General features: G+C 39.0%; 2 protein-coding genes across 2 annotated transcripts; one reads left to right on the forward strand and one right to left on the reverse strand.

Annotated features, from left to right (window-relative positions):
• Nucleotides 1-2,829: 2,829 nt before the first annotated feature.
• Nucleotides 2,830-8,029, reverse strand: LOC139714955 (uncharacterized). The gene is made up of 2 exons (XM_071626603.1): nucleotides 7,962-8,029; nucleotides 2,830-4,200 (listed from the first exon to the last, which is right to left on the reverse strand). Exon 2 carries the CDS (start codon nucleotides 4,174-4,176, stop codon nucleotides 2,830-2,832), a length of 1,347 nt encoding a protein of 448 aa, XP_071482704.1. The 5' UTR covers nucleotides 4,177-4,200; nucleotides 7,962-8,029.
• A 4,170-nt stretch (nucleotides 8,030-12,199) lies between these two features.
• Nucleotides 12,200-14,646, forward strand: LOC139714956 (transcription termination factor 1, mitochondrial-like). The gene is made up of 2 exons (XM_071626604.1): nucleotides 12,200-12,246; nucleotides 13,322-14,646. The coding sequence occupies exon 2, from the start codon at nucleotides 13,336-13,338 to the stop codon at nucleotides 14,644-14,646; it is 1,311 nt and encodes a 436-aa protein (XP_071482705.1). The 5' UTR covers nucleotides 12,200-12,246; nucleotides 13,322-13,335.
• Nucleotides 14,647-19,292: the final 4,646 nt, after the last annotated feature.

A 19,292-nucleotide genomic window follows, 5' to 3' on the forward strand; every position in this document is an offset into this window, starting at 1 on the left:
TACATCACTGTTTAAAAATATCATTATTATTCACATAAATTCTTTTTTCTCCCTAAACATGAAATTTACACCCTTGGAACAACAACAACAACAAAAAAGAAAAAGCATGGTGAAAGCATCACAGGTATTACAGTAGTTCCTTTGTAGAGAAGTACAAAAATATCAAAGTTCACATAGTCATTCTTATCAAACAATTAGAAGAATTTACATTTACCATATTGACATACAGAGTATCAGAGGCAAAATCACACCACTGTAAAAATGAGAAATTGTGTACACTGTACGCATTAGCTTGTACAGTATTTGAATTATTGAACCCTTGTCCATGACTGAATGGCGGAAAAAATCTCACGTACAGATTTTCAGCACATTTATAACTTTCTGAGAGCAAACTACCCTTTATCCCTTGGATCATATCTCTTCCAGTATTGGCATATAATAGGCCTATAGTGCACAAACATTCAGTCAGTAGTGTACGTATCCACCTTGCAATCGAATAGTTTGGGTTAGGGTATGGGTTCAAATCCTATTGAGTCTTCTTGTCTTCCTGACCAATGTTGTGTATTATCATACTCTCACCTCTAGTGCAGGAAAAAACTCTGTTCCTTTGGACAGGGCATAAAATTGAGGTCCCATGTGTGAGAGAGTCACAAGCCATGAACATGCAAGATCCCGCTTCATTCAATCATCACAAAGAGCAGGGTGCATAATGTAACCAGGCGAAGCAGTCTAATGCAAGTACATACAATTGGACCCCATGAAAGACCAGCTAATGTAGCTGAATATGGGCTATCCAGCCATCTAATTTCAGATGGAAAACGAAAACAAAACAAACAATCTTTACAGAGCATGTCAGTATGTAAAACACCCATTTAGTTCGGGCACATTCACAACTTTCAAAGAACAAACTGCGTTCCATCCCTTGGACTGTATCTTGTACTGGCACAAAACTGTATTCTTACTACATGTGGAAATAATTATGTGCATGAGTTAAGTCTTTCCCTTTGATCTCTGATTCAAAGCATCATGAAGTGCCTGGAGTGATGGTCTCTAATATACTGGAGTTTAAAAATTGTGAAGCTCTTGGCAGATTTGTCACAAAGTTAATTTAATTACAAAAATTGTATCATGATTTGACTAATGCACTGAATAGTTTTTGGAGTCAATGACAAAGAAAGCCTCATGAAATACTCTCACTTCTAAATTGCAAACGCAAAGGAAGTCTGGGTGAAAGCAGAAAACCCAAATAAACCAAAGCATTAAAGAAATACAAAAGAAAAAAAAGACATATGCCACTGTGATGACATGACACCTTCAGAAAAAAAAAAAAAAAAACTTTGAGAAAATGCTGAGGTTGTCTAACAGATCATTACAGTGGAATCTTGATATACAACGAAATTGTAAATAGTGTTTATAGTTATAGATATATTTTCTCAAAAACATAGTCTGACAGAATGGTATGGTTTCATGTTGTCTACCTGCAGCAGATCAGATGGCTCAAATGATGATAACAATCAAGATAAATCATAAATATGACAAAGTAAGCCAAGAAATAGCCACTTGACTGTTAATGGCATTATAACCTAATCATTTCCATATTTTCTGGTCATACTCTTTCATACCATAGGACATTTGAGTCATCTATTTCACGAAGTCTAAAGGACTGTCATTGCTAATTTTAACAATATTGGGCTACCTGGTAATCAAGATTGGATACATCTACTTGCCATACATGTTGCTGTGTTGTCAATGTACACCTGGTATATTCAATAATTAAAATGTATGGATATTTCAAGGCTTTGTTTTTGCAACATGGCAGGATACACTACTTAACTTAAGAATTCCTACCAATTCCACTAAAAGACAACTTTTGTGCAATATTTTGCCCAGGTGGCACTCTGTAATGATACATCATTTGATGCAATAGATGTAACATGGAGTGATTGTATCACTGGCCCCTGCATGCATCCAGCTGCAAACACCACACATGCTTATGTTATAATATAGCCAGTCTACACTTCATGTACACTGTATGTGCGTATGCAGGGTGCACTTTACTACCATTGACACACTGAACCCAGTGATTTCAAAGCAATATTGCATTGGACGTACACATACAATTGTATCATTAAGATGCCCCTGTAAACAAACAAAACTTGCATGCAGAATTAAATGTCATCAATCAATTCTTGGTTCTCTCTTCACAAAAAGTCATACGACCATGCTACAGATATCTCATTGCATCACTTTTAAAGCATATAAGGAGATAAACAAAAGTATTCCACAACCCAGCAGTTCCCTTTAAAATCAATGTCAACATACCCTTGGTACATACATTTTCTATGTTGGCACTGCAAAAAAGACATGAACTGAACAGTTCCATGACATTGCTCTTGAAACAATTGCTCCCATGAAATATCTGCATGCTAAGCCAAACATAAACTCTACCCACAAACATAATGCTTACCCTTATCCTACTAATCATAATCCTCACATCAAACAAAACTTATAACCCTGTAACAACCCTAACCCTAACCCCAAGTCCTTGCAGAAAAAAAAGAAAATAAGACCAGAGCAAATGTCACAAGAGTAAATGTCGTGTCACTGATTTGAACACATCCTTGGTTATTTGTGAAGTATAATCATGTCTTTGGAGGGAGAGCCAGATCATTTGTATACACACGCGAACACACACACTGAAGGGATATCAATCACTGTCCATATTGAAAAGAAAATCATGAAAAATGCATTCAATCTGAGAGTCTCTAAAATCACAAAACTCATGAGGCACATTTCCTTTTAAAAATTTTCTGCAGCAAGAAGACAATGTCACTCTTGCTCAACAACGTCCCTTGATACTATGTCCAAGTACTGAACCACAGGAATCTGGGACAAGACAATGGTGCTGGTTGCCTCATCCTGTTCATTTATGGTAACCTGCACAGGCTGCAGATTGGAGTCATGGTCATGGATCTGAATCTCCTGCGTGTGCATCTGAATGTGAGGTTGATACTGGACAATGGTTTCTTCCACCAGCTGGGGTTCGCTGTTCTGGAGCTGGATGAGTTGCCAGGCAATGTCCGGCTGGGCATGAGTTTGCTTGTGGGCCTCCATTTCCTGCTCTACCTTGAACATTTTCCCACACGTCTCACACATGTAGGGACAGTCCTTCCAGTGGCCGAATTTATGCTTTTCAATGTACCGCTTGTTGGGTGTGGTGAAGGGGCAATGTGTGCAGGAGAAAAGGGGGCGTGTGTCCTTCTTGTGGACCTCCAGGATGTGCCGCTTGATGTTCGTCTTCCAGTGCGTCTTGAACGCACACTCGGGGCATTGGTACGTGTCTCGCTCCATGGCGTGGATGCCCTCGTGCCGTCGAAGGATCTTCTTCGTCTTGTACGTTTTCCCGCAGACGCGGCAAGCGTAGGGCCTGTCCTCCGAGTGAACTACCATGTGCTCCATGATGGCTCGTTTGTCATTGCATGTTTTCCCGCACTCGTCACACTTGTACACCTGCCGACCAGGCGGGCAACCGCGTCTCGTGTGCTTCATGAGTTCCTTGTATGTTTTGAACACTCTAACACACAATTGACAGGTGCGACTGCTTGGGTCCGAATAGTGTTTCTCCAAGTGGGCCCGGAACTCATCAGATTCTTTGGTGGAGAAATCGCACAGTTTGCATGTTTTCCTGTTCTTCCTCTTGGGTACTCCTTGCTCTTGCTTCTTTCCTTTCTTCTTCTTCTTACTCTTCTTTGAGCGCTTGTTCTCCTTGTCCTCCCTCTGCTGGGCCTTGCCATCTTGGCCGGCTGCCTGCACACTGATGTCGCTGTTCGTTTGCAAAATCTGCAGGATGGTCTTTTCGATTTGTTCGTTCTCCGCAACCTGTCGGGCCAGCGCGAAATCTGAGCTTCCGTCTTCTTTGAGATCACTGTCCACAATATCGTCTGCATTCACAACCTGGGCGTCTCCCTCCGTTGCTGTGGGCAATGTGGCTTCCACCTTGGACTCTGGCGGTGACTCTGTTAAGTCGTCTGGATGCACTGTGTGCAGGTGGGTGGCCATTAGGCTCTTGTGAGTGGAGGAGTAGTCATTGCACAGCTTGCAGCAGTAGACTTCCACCGTGTACACAGCCAGGTGCTTCTTCAGGTTCGTCCACTGTTCCTCCTCCATGATCATCATCTGCTGGATTGGTACAGGGCTTGGCTGGAAGAGTAAACAAAAACAATTCTTTTTTCATAAAATTTTATCAGCTTAAAAAAACATTTTGAAAATATAAACGCTACTGTTGAAAAATTATGTTACATACACCTGGACGTGATAAAGTCTGAAAAAGAAGTGGAAAATCTAGAAAACAATTTGGATCTTCCATAAATAACCTTGAAAGTAAAGTTAACTAATGTATTTACTTTGTGTAAATTCTGGTTTTAAACAACATTTTTTTTTTCTTTTAATTTGTCAGATTCTCAGCTAGGGGGTTCTGGGGTCCTTGTACAATGTATAGGCCTACATTGTCACCCTAGTGATTATGCCTGCCAAGTTTGAGTGACAAATTTGACCATGTGTTTCCAAGAAGAAAAAAATGTGATAATTTGGCCCAAATTTGGTCATTCCCCCCCCCCCCCCCCCCCCACACACACACACACACACGCACGCAAAGCTCAATGCTGGAAGTACCATGATCAGAAACTGCACTAATCAACTTACTCATATAGTGCTAACTTAGCTTTAGTAAACTTCTGGTTTTAAGAATATTTGTAAAGATTATTTGTAAAAATTTGGGGGGCTTTGTCTCCACCCCCCCCCCCCCCCTTGGGCATTGTTTCTACACTCCAGCGATAACAACTTTCAAGTTTGATAAAAATCTGTGTAAAAACATGCATTCTCAAGAAGAAGATGAAAATGTAGAATCAGCCCCAATTTGCCCCCCCCCCCATCCCCAGATCTGCCAAAAACAAACTTGAAACTATGGTCATCAATCTTACATAGATAGCACAAACTTAGCTTATCACTTACCGTACAGTTTGTGAGAAGATGATTTACGAAGATTCTTTGACAAACCTGAAATCACAGTCACCAATCTCACTTAATATTCATAGGACAAGATTAGCTTTGTAAAGAATTGTTACGGTACTTTTGGCTTTGTCTGTCTTTCCCCCACCCTTTGTGCTCCAGAGGGCCCCAGGTGGGCAATGGTGCCCATTTTAACAAATTATCGATAACCATAGCTATAACACCTGCCAAATTTGATGAAAATATGCATTTTCAAGATGAAAATTTCAAATTTTGGCCTCAATTTGAACCCCCCACAGGACCAAAAGGCCTCTGCTTCTGGTTCCAAGATTCCTTTGTTTGTCTGTTTGTACTTTTTTTTTTGGGGGGGGGGAAGGGGTGGGGAGGGGCATGCTGCCCAATTGAATAAATTGAGACCCCATTCCCCTAGGGATGCTATCTGCCAAGTTGAACAAAAAACCACCATTGGGTTCTAAAGGAAAAAAAAATGAATAAAAAGGTAAAAAGGCTATACGCATGATGCACAATGGATGTACATGTTAATGAGCCTACGGCTCAGGTAAGCTAAAAAAGGCCTTTCAAACATGCAAAATGTTTGCTATGCAGTAGAGAACTAAAAGCGCCTGTGTACATCAATTTCAACAAAGTTTACAAGCAACACATAATGACAATACTGCAGATTTTACAGCTCAGAGAGGGTATTGTGGTCAAGGAAACATTCCTATTCCTACACCATGGCTCGACACTAACTTTTTTGTTTGGTGGCCCGATGGGGCCACCAAAATCCTAAATTTCAAATTTTTGGTGGCCCTAGAGAAAAATTTGGTGTCCCGAAAAAAACCCAATAAAAAACATGTAAAGTCCTTTTTTTTAATGAGTCAAATATTTAAGATTTATGATAGTAAGAATTAGAAGTCGGACATATCTACTCATAAATAAACTTCAACAAACTTGCAACACTCACTCTCAGGCATTCATTCAGTCCTTTTCATCCATCCTTTGAACAAATTTAACTGCTAATTTCCGGCGCAAAAAGTTACGAATTTATTGACATACTTTTCAAAAAATTTTGGTGGCCCGAGGCGGGCCACCAAATTTGCCCTTTTTTGAAATTTGGTGGCCCGACTTTCATTTTTGGTGGCCCCGGGCCCCGGGCCACCGTTAGTGTCGAGCCCTGCCTACACTACAGTAGGCCCATGATAGCTGCAGCACCCCCACAAGTCCTGCAACCCCTGGCCTTACTTGCAAGGTGTGGAATACACTTTATGTCTAATTGATGGCAAATTGAACAACAAAAAAAAAAATATGCATACCATAGCGTCAACAACAGCAGTTTGTGAATTATTAAGGGTCATTACAATATTGGTCAATGAAGAAGAGATTTTAATACATTCTGCTGGGCTGGCGGAATGGGGCGGGGGCTTGCCCTCCCCCCCCCCCCCCCCCCTCCTCCACACACACACACTTCTTTAGGATAATACATTGGAACAAATATGGTCTACAAAATGACAATAATCCCCCCCCCCAAAAAAAAAAAAAAAAATAAATAAAAATATAATAATAATAATAATAATAATAAATAAAAAATGAATAAATAAATATAAAATATATAAATAGAAAATGAATAAATAAACATAAAATATATAAATAAAATAAAATTAAATAGAACAAAAAAATAGAAAATACAAAAAAGGACATAAAATAAAATCACCCCAGAAATGGCACCCCCCCCCCCCAAAAAAAAAAAAAAAGGAAAACAAACAACAACAAAACAGACAGCATCTGTGCGGGTATAGGCCTAAGGCCTTTCTTTGTTTTGTTTTTGTTTTTGTTTTTTTTTGGGGGGGGGGTATTTCTATTTTTAGTATTTTTTATTTTTCATATTATGAAAATTACATCTATTATCATTTTTTTTTTCTTCTTTTTTTTTTTTTTTTGCTTTTCAGCTGAAGAAACCCAGAAGTAAGTGGTAGTTAGTAGAAAGATGCACTGAGCCTCTGAGGGCCTTTTTTCTTTTTTCCTTGTTAGCTGATGAAACCTAACATTAAAACTTAGAAGTAGGACCAGAAATATAAACCAGATAGAATTTTATACTGCCAACCAGAGAATCAGACTGCAGATCTTGAGATAGAGTTCAACGTTAGAACCAACAATGAACAATATCAATTCTAAAATTCTAAAAAGTCAACAGCAATGTGTTTCATTGGGTTTTGGGCTTTTGCAACTAAATCAGTGACGCTCTGAATGGAAGTGATGTTCTCAAGACTCGTGAACATGCCATCAAAATTTCACCAATACATAGCAGTTCAGCATAGACAACACTTTACAGTGCAAACACTACACATTTCTGGGTAATCCTGGAGCTGGGCCCTGTCCTATACTATAACACACACAACATTGCAAATTAACGGCTGTGTGGCGTCGGCACGCAGAATCGTTTGTTGACCAAACTTAGGTGAAGGTCAGGTAAACTTTAACGTGAACATGTGAATAAACTTTATGGATATTTACCCATATTCCGCAATCTCTAATCGACTGCGAACTATCTTGCACACAGCAATATATCAGTGGACAGCCGTTTCCTTTACGAAGTCTACTCTATGATACACGGTTTTTCGAAGCCCAACGTAAACGTAAAACACATATTTCGGCTCGGCATGCAACAGTAAGCTACGCTGCTGCACTCTTATGAGCGTTCCGCCATCCATATCCGAAGGGGAGGCGGTAGGCAGGCAGGCTCAACAAGGCAGTTTTGCATCGTGTGTACAACGTGTAAAGACACGGTCATTCGAAGGCTTACTCATTACTACTAGCTACGGTCGGTCTGTACTCATACGATGAAAGGCATTACTTTATAACCAAAATCAAACGAACAGAAATAGTCCAGATTATTATTTCTGGATTATCAGGCAGCCTAGCAGACGCCTTTTTATTTTTCTATGGCAAATACTTACGGAGATCGCTGCTACTCCCACAAATTTCGCTCACTCTATTTTGCTAACGCAACGGCCGAAGGGAAGGGGGAAGCTACATAAATCTACGCAGGCGCAGTGTTGAACAGCTGCCGAGCGTTGATTTGCTGATATCCATATTCGTCACTTCCGTCGTTCATGTGAGGGAATCAGCGAAGCTCACGGAGCATGAGCTCGCATCTGAACATATCCCTTGAACTGAGAACTTGTGAAAAATGCAAGAAAAATTTTGTAGGAGATGAATTTCATTATCATATACTCGAATGTCTATGAAGAAAAGAGGAAATTGTTAGTTAAAAGGTATTATTTTGAAAATCTATCCACCTTCATTGCCTCAAATTCAAGAGATTTTTTTATTACCGGTATATGTATGATGTAATATATTTTGTGCACATCGATTTATACTTTTGATATCTAGGAATTTGTAGATTAGTTCATCTTCCCATGACAAACGGGACATATGTACTTTTGCCTTTTTCATTAATTTATTTTTGTTACTGTTGTTAATACTTGTTGCTAGTTGACGTTATAGTTATTGTTATTATTGTTATATAATGGAATGTCATGAGGAATTCCGTGGGACAATGGAAATCACTTTATGTCCATAATTGTCCTGTGGAGCCCATATTGAAAGGCAAGTGGGGAAAAAGTGTTAGAATCAGGAGAATCTCCTTGCCTTGGTGTCAGCAGGATTTTTTTGTTTCTGTACACTTAATAACAATTAAGGTTGCTGAAACCTGTAGTATGCTGTTTATAAACTTCGAGATTGTTACCATGGGTATGTTCTAATTATATGCCTTAATGCATGCAGCTTCCTGTTGGAGCCGCCACATGTATATAGGTTCCACGCTGCAATACACCATACTAGAGCGCTAATACTCACATTTTACTGTGTGATATGTGAGACTGTAGTACAGTATGTACGCCAGATGCAATGGCACCTCCTAATGACACGCACCCCAAGCTCAACATCCCAATATACATGAGTTGTAGCTTCGATCTACTTAGCTTCAACAAGGGATTATAATATTGCATCAAGGATCAAAGGGAATAATGTTTTAGACCATTCTCGTCGGCTACTATCACCGTTCTTACACCAAATTCACTTGCCAAAAGATGTTGCTCTACATAATTGCCATTGATAACCAAAATTATGAAAACAATCAAATAGAGTCTTCAGTCGGGTGTACCATGACAGATTATCTGCACAGCTGAACATTGTCACACCGCAGATAAAAAAAGATGAATAAGTGAATGAATGAATGAATGAATAAATAAATAAATAAATAAATAAATAAATAAATAAATAAATAAATAAATAAATAAATAAATAAATAGATAAATAAATAAATAAATAAATAAATAAATAAATGTGTGATGTCATCAGAGGATTTGCGAAATTATCGACCAATCTCAAACTTTTCTCTCCTTGGAACACTAATCAAAAGAGCTGCAACAAAACAAATCCAATAAGATATCCAACACACATCACATGATTCACAGACAACGACAGCCATAGCCTTTCAATCCGCTTATCGCCTAGTAAATAAGTGTTGAAGCAACACTTACCGGAGTTCAAAATGATGTCTTGATGTCGTTAGATCAGCGGAATTAAGTTGTTCTTGTGTTACAGACTTTACTTCAGTTGTTGACGCTATCGATCATTTCATACTGCAGACCACGACTAAAACAAGGTTTCTGATCAAACTGCCTGCATGAACGGCGCATTTGTAAAGCATAAAGTGGTTAATTTCATATTATTTTGTCAAATCGTTCTCATGTTGTGAAGGTCCGCTATTCACTGTCCAACCCAGCCGTTAACAAAATAATGTGGAGTACCCTAAGAATCAGTCATAGGTCCATGAAAGTTATTCACTATACCCACTAAAAAAAAATCGAGTGAAAATTTTCACTCTAAAAAGAGTGAATACAAAAAAGAGTGAAATTGGAGTGAATTTTGAGTGAAAATGCTCATTTTCACTCATTTTGGAGTGACGTCAGGGATCACTCGAAGATTTTGGAGTGATCCCTGACGTTACTCCAAAATGAGTGAAAATGAACATTTTCACTCATTTTGGAGTGACGTCAGGATCACTCGAAGATTTTGGAGTGATCCCTGACGTCACTCCAAAATGAGTGAAAATGAACATTTTCACTCAAAATTCACTCCAATTTCACTCGAAATTCACTCTTTTTTGTATTCACTCTTTTAAGAGTGAATATTTTCACTCGATTTTTTTTTAGAGAGTAATTGTACCGTGTGCCTATATATCTCCAGAATTATAGAAGCGCATGGATTGAGCTCTATTATGCTTTATGCGGATGACACCCAAATATATTTGTCGTTAGGATCCTCGGCATCAACAAGCATGACAAGAAGTTTTCCTTCTCCCCTGTGTCTTCTTACATTGTTGCATTGTTAAGAAAAAATTAATATGCTCAAAGTCAGTGCCCAAGAGACTGAACTTTAGACATACTATATAAATGCAAACTATCTAACAAATCATTATCATCATTTCTAATCAATCCCGTTCCTCGTGCTATTCACCGAGAGCCTTCAATGCCCCCAAACGAGATATTGTCGACAGAGCCCAAGACGGGTTGGTAATTCACACAGTGTGAGAACGCAGTCAAGCCGCGGCCATATTCCCTTTCCACGGTCAACTATACATATGCCATCGAACAATGAAAATATCGATCGGGGCGATGTATGAATAGAACGTGCCCTGATGGGCTCACCAACTCTTTTGTTCTACACAAAAGAGGCACCTGAATGGGGTCAGCGAAAGCAAAAACTTATAATGAGCTCAGCCTTGATCACTATGATTAAACGCAATCTATACTTTGGAAAAGAGGTGAATAATATTGCGATTCACGACGTTTTCTAAAAAGAAATAAAACAGATATCAATGGAAGATAATCTTTTCTGGACAACACAGATAGGCCTTAACATAATTTTATATGGATTAAGGCCATGTGATGTCTGCGGTTTACTCTTGTCTGCATTTTGGGACCCATGGTTAGGGTCCTAAGGTTCGTGTATATCAGTTGACCCCATGGGAACCTTCAGACTCCCCCAACTAATACATGTATGTGCATCTCAGATCGGTGATTTTCAAATCTGAAAATGCAAAACCTCCCTCGTTCTGTTGTACAGGTCTTTTGTATAATATAGACTTATTTAATTCACATTAATATTGATATATTTCCGAACTACTTTATCAAGAGTGCGGGAGGGGATATCTCCTTAAATCTACCCTTTCCCCGCTTGGTTCCTCTCCAAAGATTTAGTACACTTTTGGGTTTGATATTTTCACACATTCCATGTCTTTACGAGGTACATCTAGCTACATGTAGTTAGGAGCATATTGTGTTTCATATTTCATTTTATTAATTGTGCATAAGTAACACCCCTTCGACACCCTCCCCATGCAGCCAGCCATGCAGCTATAATAAATCCCTTAGACTCCCTTGGGTTTTCTGCACCTTTATGATTGCAATTCAACGATCAAGTTTAACTTTGGTGGAATACATGAACAGGGCCGGCGGAACCGGGAAGGGGGGGGGGGGCGCTCCCCCCCCCCCCCCGAATATATTTGTTGCACCATACAAAGGAAATACATAAGGTGTCACCACTTTGGCCCCTCCACCCTGTTAGCTCATGAAACCCGGAAGTGCCCCCCCCCCTCCCCACTTTTGAAAACGTGGCGCCGGCGGCGATGATGGGGAGTCAGGGGCGGAGCCAGGAATTTCGTAAAGAGGTGGCGCCTATACAAAATTAAAGGGACCGGGGCGTACGCACCCCTCCCCCCAATTTCTTATTTCTTTTTATTTCTCTTGTTTTAACAAAAAATAAAGGGGGGCGCGCGCCCGGTGCGCTCCCCCTGGATCCGCCACTGGGAGTCCTTCATGTATTGATTATTCCACCAAACCAAATTTCTAATATTTTCTTTGAATAATGTCATAAACTGTAATAATTTTCTCATCCAGCGATGGTGGTACCGAAACTTTGAACATTAATAATTTTTTAATGGATCATTCAATTTTTCCGCTTCTATAAAAATTCGTATGGCAATCGAAATTCCCTCTCATTCTATCAAGTGAAACTCACGACGCGAGTAGGTTCGTTTTTCGTAGCTAGGTACATCTGTACTAGGTCCGGCTTCATGAGGGCGCTTTTGCACTGCGTTCAATTTTGGGAATTCCCGTGTTTTACGGTCGCGGTCGCAGGTGTCCCTTTCACCAGAATTAACCTCAACTCAAGTTCGTAAGTATTGATAGTGTAAAGACACGCACAGTAATGATCCTACCAATACCCATACTGGTAACGTACCAATTATCGTGCCGTAGGTCCATGTTTCCAAGAAAATCTTCATAATTATTTACGGCGAACGTATCGTGACGAAAACTGGCAACGGTATACAATAGTCCCATTTATGTGTATTCATGTTGCTATCGTTCTTATTGGGCGATGTGTGTTTGACGTTTGTGTTGTGTGTGCTGTCAGTGACAGTGGGCATCTACAAAACAAAAACAAAAACAAAAAAATTATGTACAGGGAGGATCTATAATGGGTGCATTCGAGCGCTCTCCTAAAGCGAACCGTACCGTACCATACCCGCGCCAGAGGAGCGCTCGATTGCTCCTAAAGTGTACATGCCGTACCGTACTGTCCCTGTACCGAGCCAAAAAGTGGACCACTTCCCGATTGGCTCAAAAAACAAAAACAAAAACATAAATTACCCAAAGTGTACCAAAAGTTCGCTGTAATGTATGTGCGTATCATGCGCATACGTCACAATGCAAAGACGTCATTCTCTTTGTTCAGGACAGCTGTAAGTAGTTCAAGCTTCGGGTGAATGACATTCTTGCTACAAAAATGTGTGACCTTTTCCAAAAATAATGTGAGGTACGCTTTCTCAACAGAGCGCTTGAACGCTCCAAATCTGGCACAGTATGGTACGGTACGCTTTGGTTCAGTTTGATTTGGTTTGCTGTAGAGCACTCAAATGCACCCAAAGTGTATAGTATGTATAATGTAACCAGGAGATTGGTTTGCTTTAAAAGTATACTAAAGGCCCAACTTTTCATCAAGCTGACAATCTTAAAGCTAACTTTGTGATGTTTTGATTTTTTTTTTTAGCAAACAGATAATTTGTGTAAATTTTAAATTTATTAATATCAGTGTTCGGATATGGTGAGGGTGTAAAATGAATTTGATAGTGAAGAAAAATCTTAATTCCTTTTGTGATGTCATTCCTACCCACTGCGACTTTAAAACTAGAGGTAGAAGTTATAAGAAATATCACTAAAATGTTCTGTTTTGTTTCTTTCCTTGCCAGGTAACAGCAAATTCATGATGAAGTTCTGCATTACTGCCTCGTTGCTAACGAGGCATTTCTCCTCAGCACTTCTGAGAAGTTCCCAGAGCAGCTCAATGTATATTAGAGCAGTCTCAGTGCCAAGCAGCTACCCCAGTCCTACAAGACCTCTCTGGAATGAAGTCAGATCAGTCGTCCATCATACAAGAATTGGTCGAGATGAATCAACAACAGCTGCCACAATTTTTCCTAAACCTTTGGTTATTGGATGTGACATTAACAATGACTGGAATGGAAGAAGGTGTTCCAGTGAAGCCGTTAGCCGCAAACGCATTGTGCCAAATAAGAAGAGCATGGATTTTCTAGCTAGTCTCGGTCTTGATTGTGACAAACTCCAGAAACTACGGCCCACGGTGCTCAAGCAGGATGCGTATAGTCTCAAACAGCATGTAGACCTTCTCAGGGGGCTAGGTCTGGATGATCCAGATATTATCAATATCATCTACAAGGATGCATCGTTTCTGAGGAAGGACGTCAAGTTGGTCCAGGAACTGGTGGATTACCTGGTGACTGTTGGACTCAGGGTGGAACAGCTTGCAAACATCTTCCAGCGAGCGCCTCGCTTCTACAGCACACCAGAGACAGTCATTGGCAATATAGAATACATGAAGTACCTGGAAGTTACTGACAAGAACATATGCTACACCTTAGTATACACCCCATCCTTGTTTTATCGAGTACAGAATGGCGTGGAGCGTGTAGCCTCTTATCTTAAACAGGTCATGACGGAAGAGAAGTTTGTTGGGGATCAGAATAGGGTCATCCGATACGTCATGCGCAATGACCCGACTCTGTTTGTACGCCAGGTCTCAGAACTGGAGACCAACGTCAAATTTTTGAGGAAGTTTGGCTTTTCGGGAGAGGACCTGATCTCGGTCATTCGATACTGCCCGAGTTCCATCCGGATTGGGACCGAATTCTTGCAGTCGCGATGTGAGTACCTCCAGAAGCGGCTGGTGCTGAGCAATGAGAAATTGAAGGACCTTGTCCGCAGGCATCCACAGCTGCTTCATGCCAGCGTGGAGACGATACAGAGCCACATTGACCTTGTCCTTGAACTCGGTTTCACAGTAGAGGACATCATCCGGACACCCAGGATATTTGCAAGGAGTATTGATTTGATAAAGAAACGGCACAAAGAGCTTACAGCCGTCGGCTTTGAGCCAAAACTTAATTCTTTCATTCTCTCCAAAGAGAAGCACGAACTGATTCTACTGAAGTTCAAGTTAAAAAAGCGCAGAGAGGATAGAGAAAAGGAAAAGGCAGTGGATCAAAAGCCCATATGATTGGTGCGAGATTATGGTGTTGTCAAAACGACATGAAAGAGAGCATCGATTGGATTGTGTGTGTCCATTTAGTATGTGTGCTTAACCCGTTGAGGACGAGTCCCGAGTATACTCGGGCAGGTGTCTATGGGAAATGCGTGTTGTAGCAAAATCAAACCGTCCTCAACGGGTTAAAATTGATGCTTATATAAACTCTTCTGGTTGGCGATGTACACTTCATGCTTCTATTTTTTTTTCTCTGTCAGCTTTACAGATGTTATTTGTCAAAAGCTCAGATGTGGCTGTACTATGTAAAAAAATCATCAACAGGGTATTGTTGCCTGAGGTTTCTTGAGGACTTAATAACAAATCTAACAGAGCAGAAAGATGTTTAGCAAATATGAAATGATTCCAGCATCTCATCTTACTACTGAGAATATAATTAATGATCCTGAGCACAAAATAGATTGCTGTACAATGGATCTTAAAAACATTTATTTTCTCTTTAGTTGACCCTTCTAAAATATTTACTGTATTATATTTACAGTATTTACTAATAAATTCAAACATGAAATATTTTGCAATAGAAAAGCATTACAAAATACTCTGCTCAACTGAAGCATTGCCAATAGGATAGCAAGCAAATAGTATTGGACATTGAATTTCGCAGAAATTTCTGATCTATGATTTTTTTTTTTTTAAAAGATCTTTCTGAAATTGGTCCAGTGCGAGGATTAATTTCGGAAGAGTTTCCGCTTTTTCTTTTACCCACTTTTCCTCTTTATGTTGATGCAGGTCGTTATATGCTCCTGTTTATTGAAAACTCTTGATGGAACCTGTTGGTGCAAGTCTTCAATGACTCTCGAACATTTCTTTACCTCACTTATCAATGTCAGTGTTTTTTGTTTAATTTTTTTGAGCAAATTTGGCCAGTTTGAATCTTGCCTTATCTGAGAAGTTTGTGTAATCCAACATTTAAACACACTATAAATTGATTATTGTTTCATGCATCTTGTGTAAAATGCATGCTATCTTCTCTGCATCACACTAGGCACTATGCATGGATGGTACAAGTGAATATGTGACCGTGCATCACAAAGCCAGCAAAAAGTTGCACCCCTTGATTTTACATGAGGACTCGAAAAAGGTGAAACGGGTCAACCAAGACAGTCTTGAGTTTCTCATGTTTTCTTAAAGAGCTATTCTTCTGTTACATTATTCCTAAGTTTGGGATCATAAAATGAATCGGAAAGTGTGTTTTCAGCAGTTTTTCTACAACCCTTTTTTGTGGAGTAGTGTGATCAGGTATGTCTTAGAGGCCCCTTTTCATATCTTTTGCACACTCTTCACTTTCAACTATGATAACTTTTGAAAGCAAAATGCTACTGCTTTGAAAGTTGACTTTAATCATGGACAGAATGTGTTAATAAAGCATGCTTAATTTCAGCTTTATCTGATAATCCTTTCATTGTTGTTGCTCCTGTGGTTAACATCCATTCATCGCACAGTTCTCACGGCTTAGTAAAGATTAAGTGCTTGAATAGACCCTTTACTTCAGAGCCTCTTTTCTCAGTTCACACTTTTCCAGAGTGTGTGCATTCTTACTAACATTTGAATTGAGTTATCATTTTTAAGCTTAGAGTCTGCCCTTTCAGAATTTGCCCTTAACTAAAAATCAATGCCTGGCGACTTTTTGTTGGTTTTGTGATGCAGGGTCACATATGTCATGGTGTAATATTCATTACCCTGTGTTGCTTATCTAGTGTTAGCACTGGTCTTACAGAGTGCCTTGTCATTGATACACATATACCACAGTCAGAGATGCCGATTGTTTCTTTCTTTGCACTATTTTTTTTTTCTTCTTCGTCTTCTATTTTTTTTTGGCCAAAATACTGCAGGTTTCATGGAATATACTGTCTTTCCCCAAAATGGCATTACCACACATGTCTATTGCATTAAAGGAAAAATGTTGTTTCCACCAAAAATATGCATTTTCAGGCCTCAGAATGCTGCAATACTCCTTACCAGACTGGCATCGATACACAGCATTTCAAGCAAGCCACTGAAACACCTCCTTTTTTTAGTTAGACATTTATAGATATAAGACATTTTTGTCCAAACATGTTGACAGTTGGACAGAAGTAAAATGAATGATCTCATGACTTACATTAAATCTTATCTTCTTTTGTGAGTCAAAAAATAAATAAATCAAGGCAGCAGATTGAGTAGAAGGTAGAACAGCAGACTGAGATCAAAATTTTACAGGTCAAAGTGTGAAATTACAGACTGAAATTTCAGTTCATGCAGTCTACTGCACTATGTCAGTGATGTATGTACAATTTTATTTTATTTGGGTTAATTTCTTCCTTCAAGCATGTTGATGTTGTGTTATGTGGATATTGATTCACTGTATTCAGGACAGAATGATAGTAAACCTATCTTCTGGCTGGTATAACCTTATGAATAGTTGGCTGAAATATTATAGTATGAAATGTCATATATTCATGACATGATGATGTGAATAGGTCAACATGTCTACTTTGTTGTCAAGTCTAGATGTTACAGTGCAATGTTTCTGATTTCCCAGACCCTAGAAGTGAACATCTCAGATGCAGGGCTGCATTTCAGATCAAATTCATTGCCCCATGATCTTCAATTTAGGTTACATTATTTCAGTGGAATCATTTCAGGTTTCAGGACTTAGTAGGTACGTAACGTAGTCTACCGTATTTGATTTTGAGGAAATTTAGATGCGTAATGTAAAATGTGTGAATACATCATGACAAAGGCAGCATGCAAATAATGTGAAATTAAAATTAAAATTAACCCATCAGCACCTAGAGTCTGAAATGGCTGTACACTTTGCACAGAGTCCACCAGCTTTCCATAGACAATGGGTCAAAGGTCATATTCCATTGCAAACGTCACAGAGTTTTGCATGGTTGAAGAATAATGTCTCCCAACATCATGTACATCTGTATGAAATCTTAGAGTAATACGTCTCAGAGTTGTTGCTGTTTTTTTTAATGAGAATTAGCCCCATGTCACTTGAGAATACGCTCCCCTTTTGTACTGAGAAAAACTTTTTGAATTTTTCGAGGTCCGAATGCACATTTTTGTCTAAATTCACTGGAAGAATTGTTTCTCTGTCCATCACGAAGAAGATTCCGGTTTTATTGTGAGGAACAGTCTGAATTTATCTTACCTCTATAGTATACCAGTTTATGAAAGGAACCTGATTTCAGGGTTGCAAATGGGACGCACTGACTAATAAAGGAAGATTATAAGTGTTTCTCATGTATTGACAGTGGACAGGAACAGCCCTTCCCATGTTTTTGTTGCATGTAGGCATAGGTCTTCAGTACAGGAAGCGTCTCGACCTTGACCTTGAAAGATGTGCTTCAAGTGTTTGGCTGTGTACATTGCTGCATGGCAGTGCAATAACAAATCCAATGTTTTGATTTGTACATGTATGAATTATACTGCTGTAAGTGCATTCAGCATGCTGAGTTCATCTATAGGCATTTGAAGCAGACACTACCCTTTGTGGTGTACTCCATTATGTTCAAGAATGATTTTGTTCATTTTTTTTTCTTCCATTTTGTAATGCTCTAGTCTCTTTTATTGTCTGAGATACAAGTAACAGGAGACAACACTGCTGGCAAGTAAATGTGAAGCATTGAAAATTGAATACATAGAGCAGAACCAAAGGCTGTGTGAAAAAGATTGTTTTCCTGTATTGGTTTTGCATAATATTTTGCTACAATATATTTTCAGAGCCTAGTTTCATCAAATGTCTTGAATGCTGCATGTACACTGTATGAAATGTTATTGCCAAGGACCATGATTTTTTCATTATGATTAAACAAGAAAGAAACATAGTTTGCTTCATTTGCCACTCATATATCTTATATATTTTGTAATTTTGATGATGTTATGTATTCCTATGCAGCAGAAAAATGAGCAATGAAATAAGGGAGTACATGTCTTATATGTTTGTGTGCTGAGAGCAGATTCATAATTATATCCTTTAAAAGGAAGTTTCCCAAACAAACATAGATAACTGATTCAGTGGATGCAAAAAGATGGGGAAACTTGGTTAAAGTGTAAGGAAAATCAAAGAGTCTCATCAAAAGTCACGGCTTTTTATATAATATAAAAAGTCATCACTTTTCATGAGACTCTGATATATATATATATATACATAGATATGTATTGATAACTGGGTGTGCTGCCCTCTCCAGTTAAGAACTCTACAACAGTATATTAGGAAGTAAAGTTACAATAGTGGAACACTATACAGATAAAAACAAACAAGCAAACACCCCACAATTTTTTTTTTGTTTTTGTTTTTGTTTTATTTTTTTGTCCTTGCACAAAATGTACGCAAGTATTCCCCCGACCTTTTACTACGATACACTGAGAAAAATTGAAGAGTTTGTTCACCAAAACCGATAAGTCCATTTTTGAAGATATGGAAGTATGGTCTGTGTCATAATATGAGTACAAAATTTAATACCTTTTGAATGACATATTGGTCACTACATATAAAGGTACATTTTGAAGTTATGGTCAAAAGAAGCAAACAATTTCTTATTCTCTTTATTTTTCTTGACCTTTAATTGCAAATATCTCCATTTGGTAAATATGGACTTATCGGTTTTTGC

This window comes from Diadema antillarum, unplaced genomic scaffold (genome assembly GCF_040938485.1).
Source record: "Diadema antillarum isolate AM-2024a unplaced genomic scaffold, OU_Dant_1.0 seq00002565_RagTag, whole genome shotgun sequence".
Lineage (NCBI taxonomy): Eukaryota > Metazoa > Echinodermata > Echinoidea > Diadematoida > Diadematidae > Diadema > Diadema antillarum.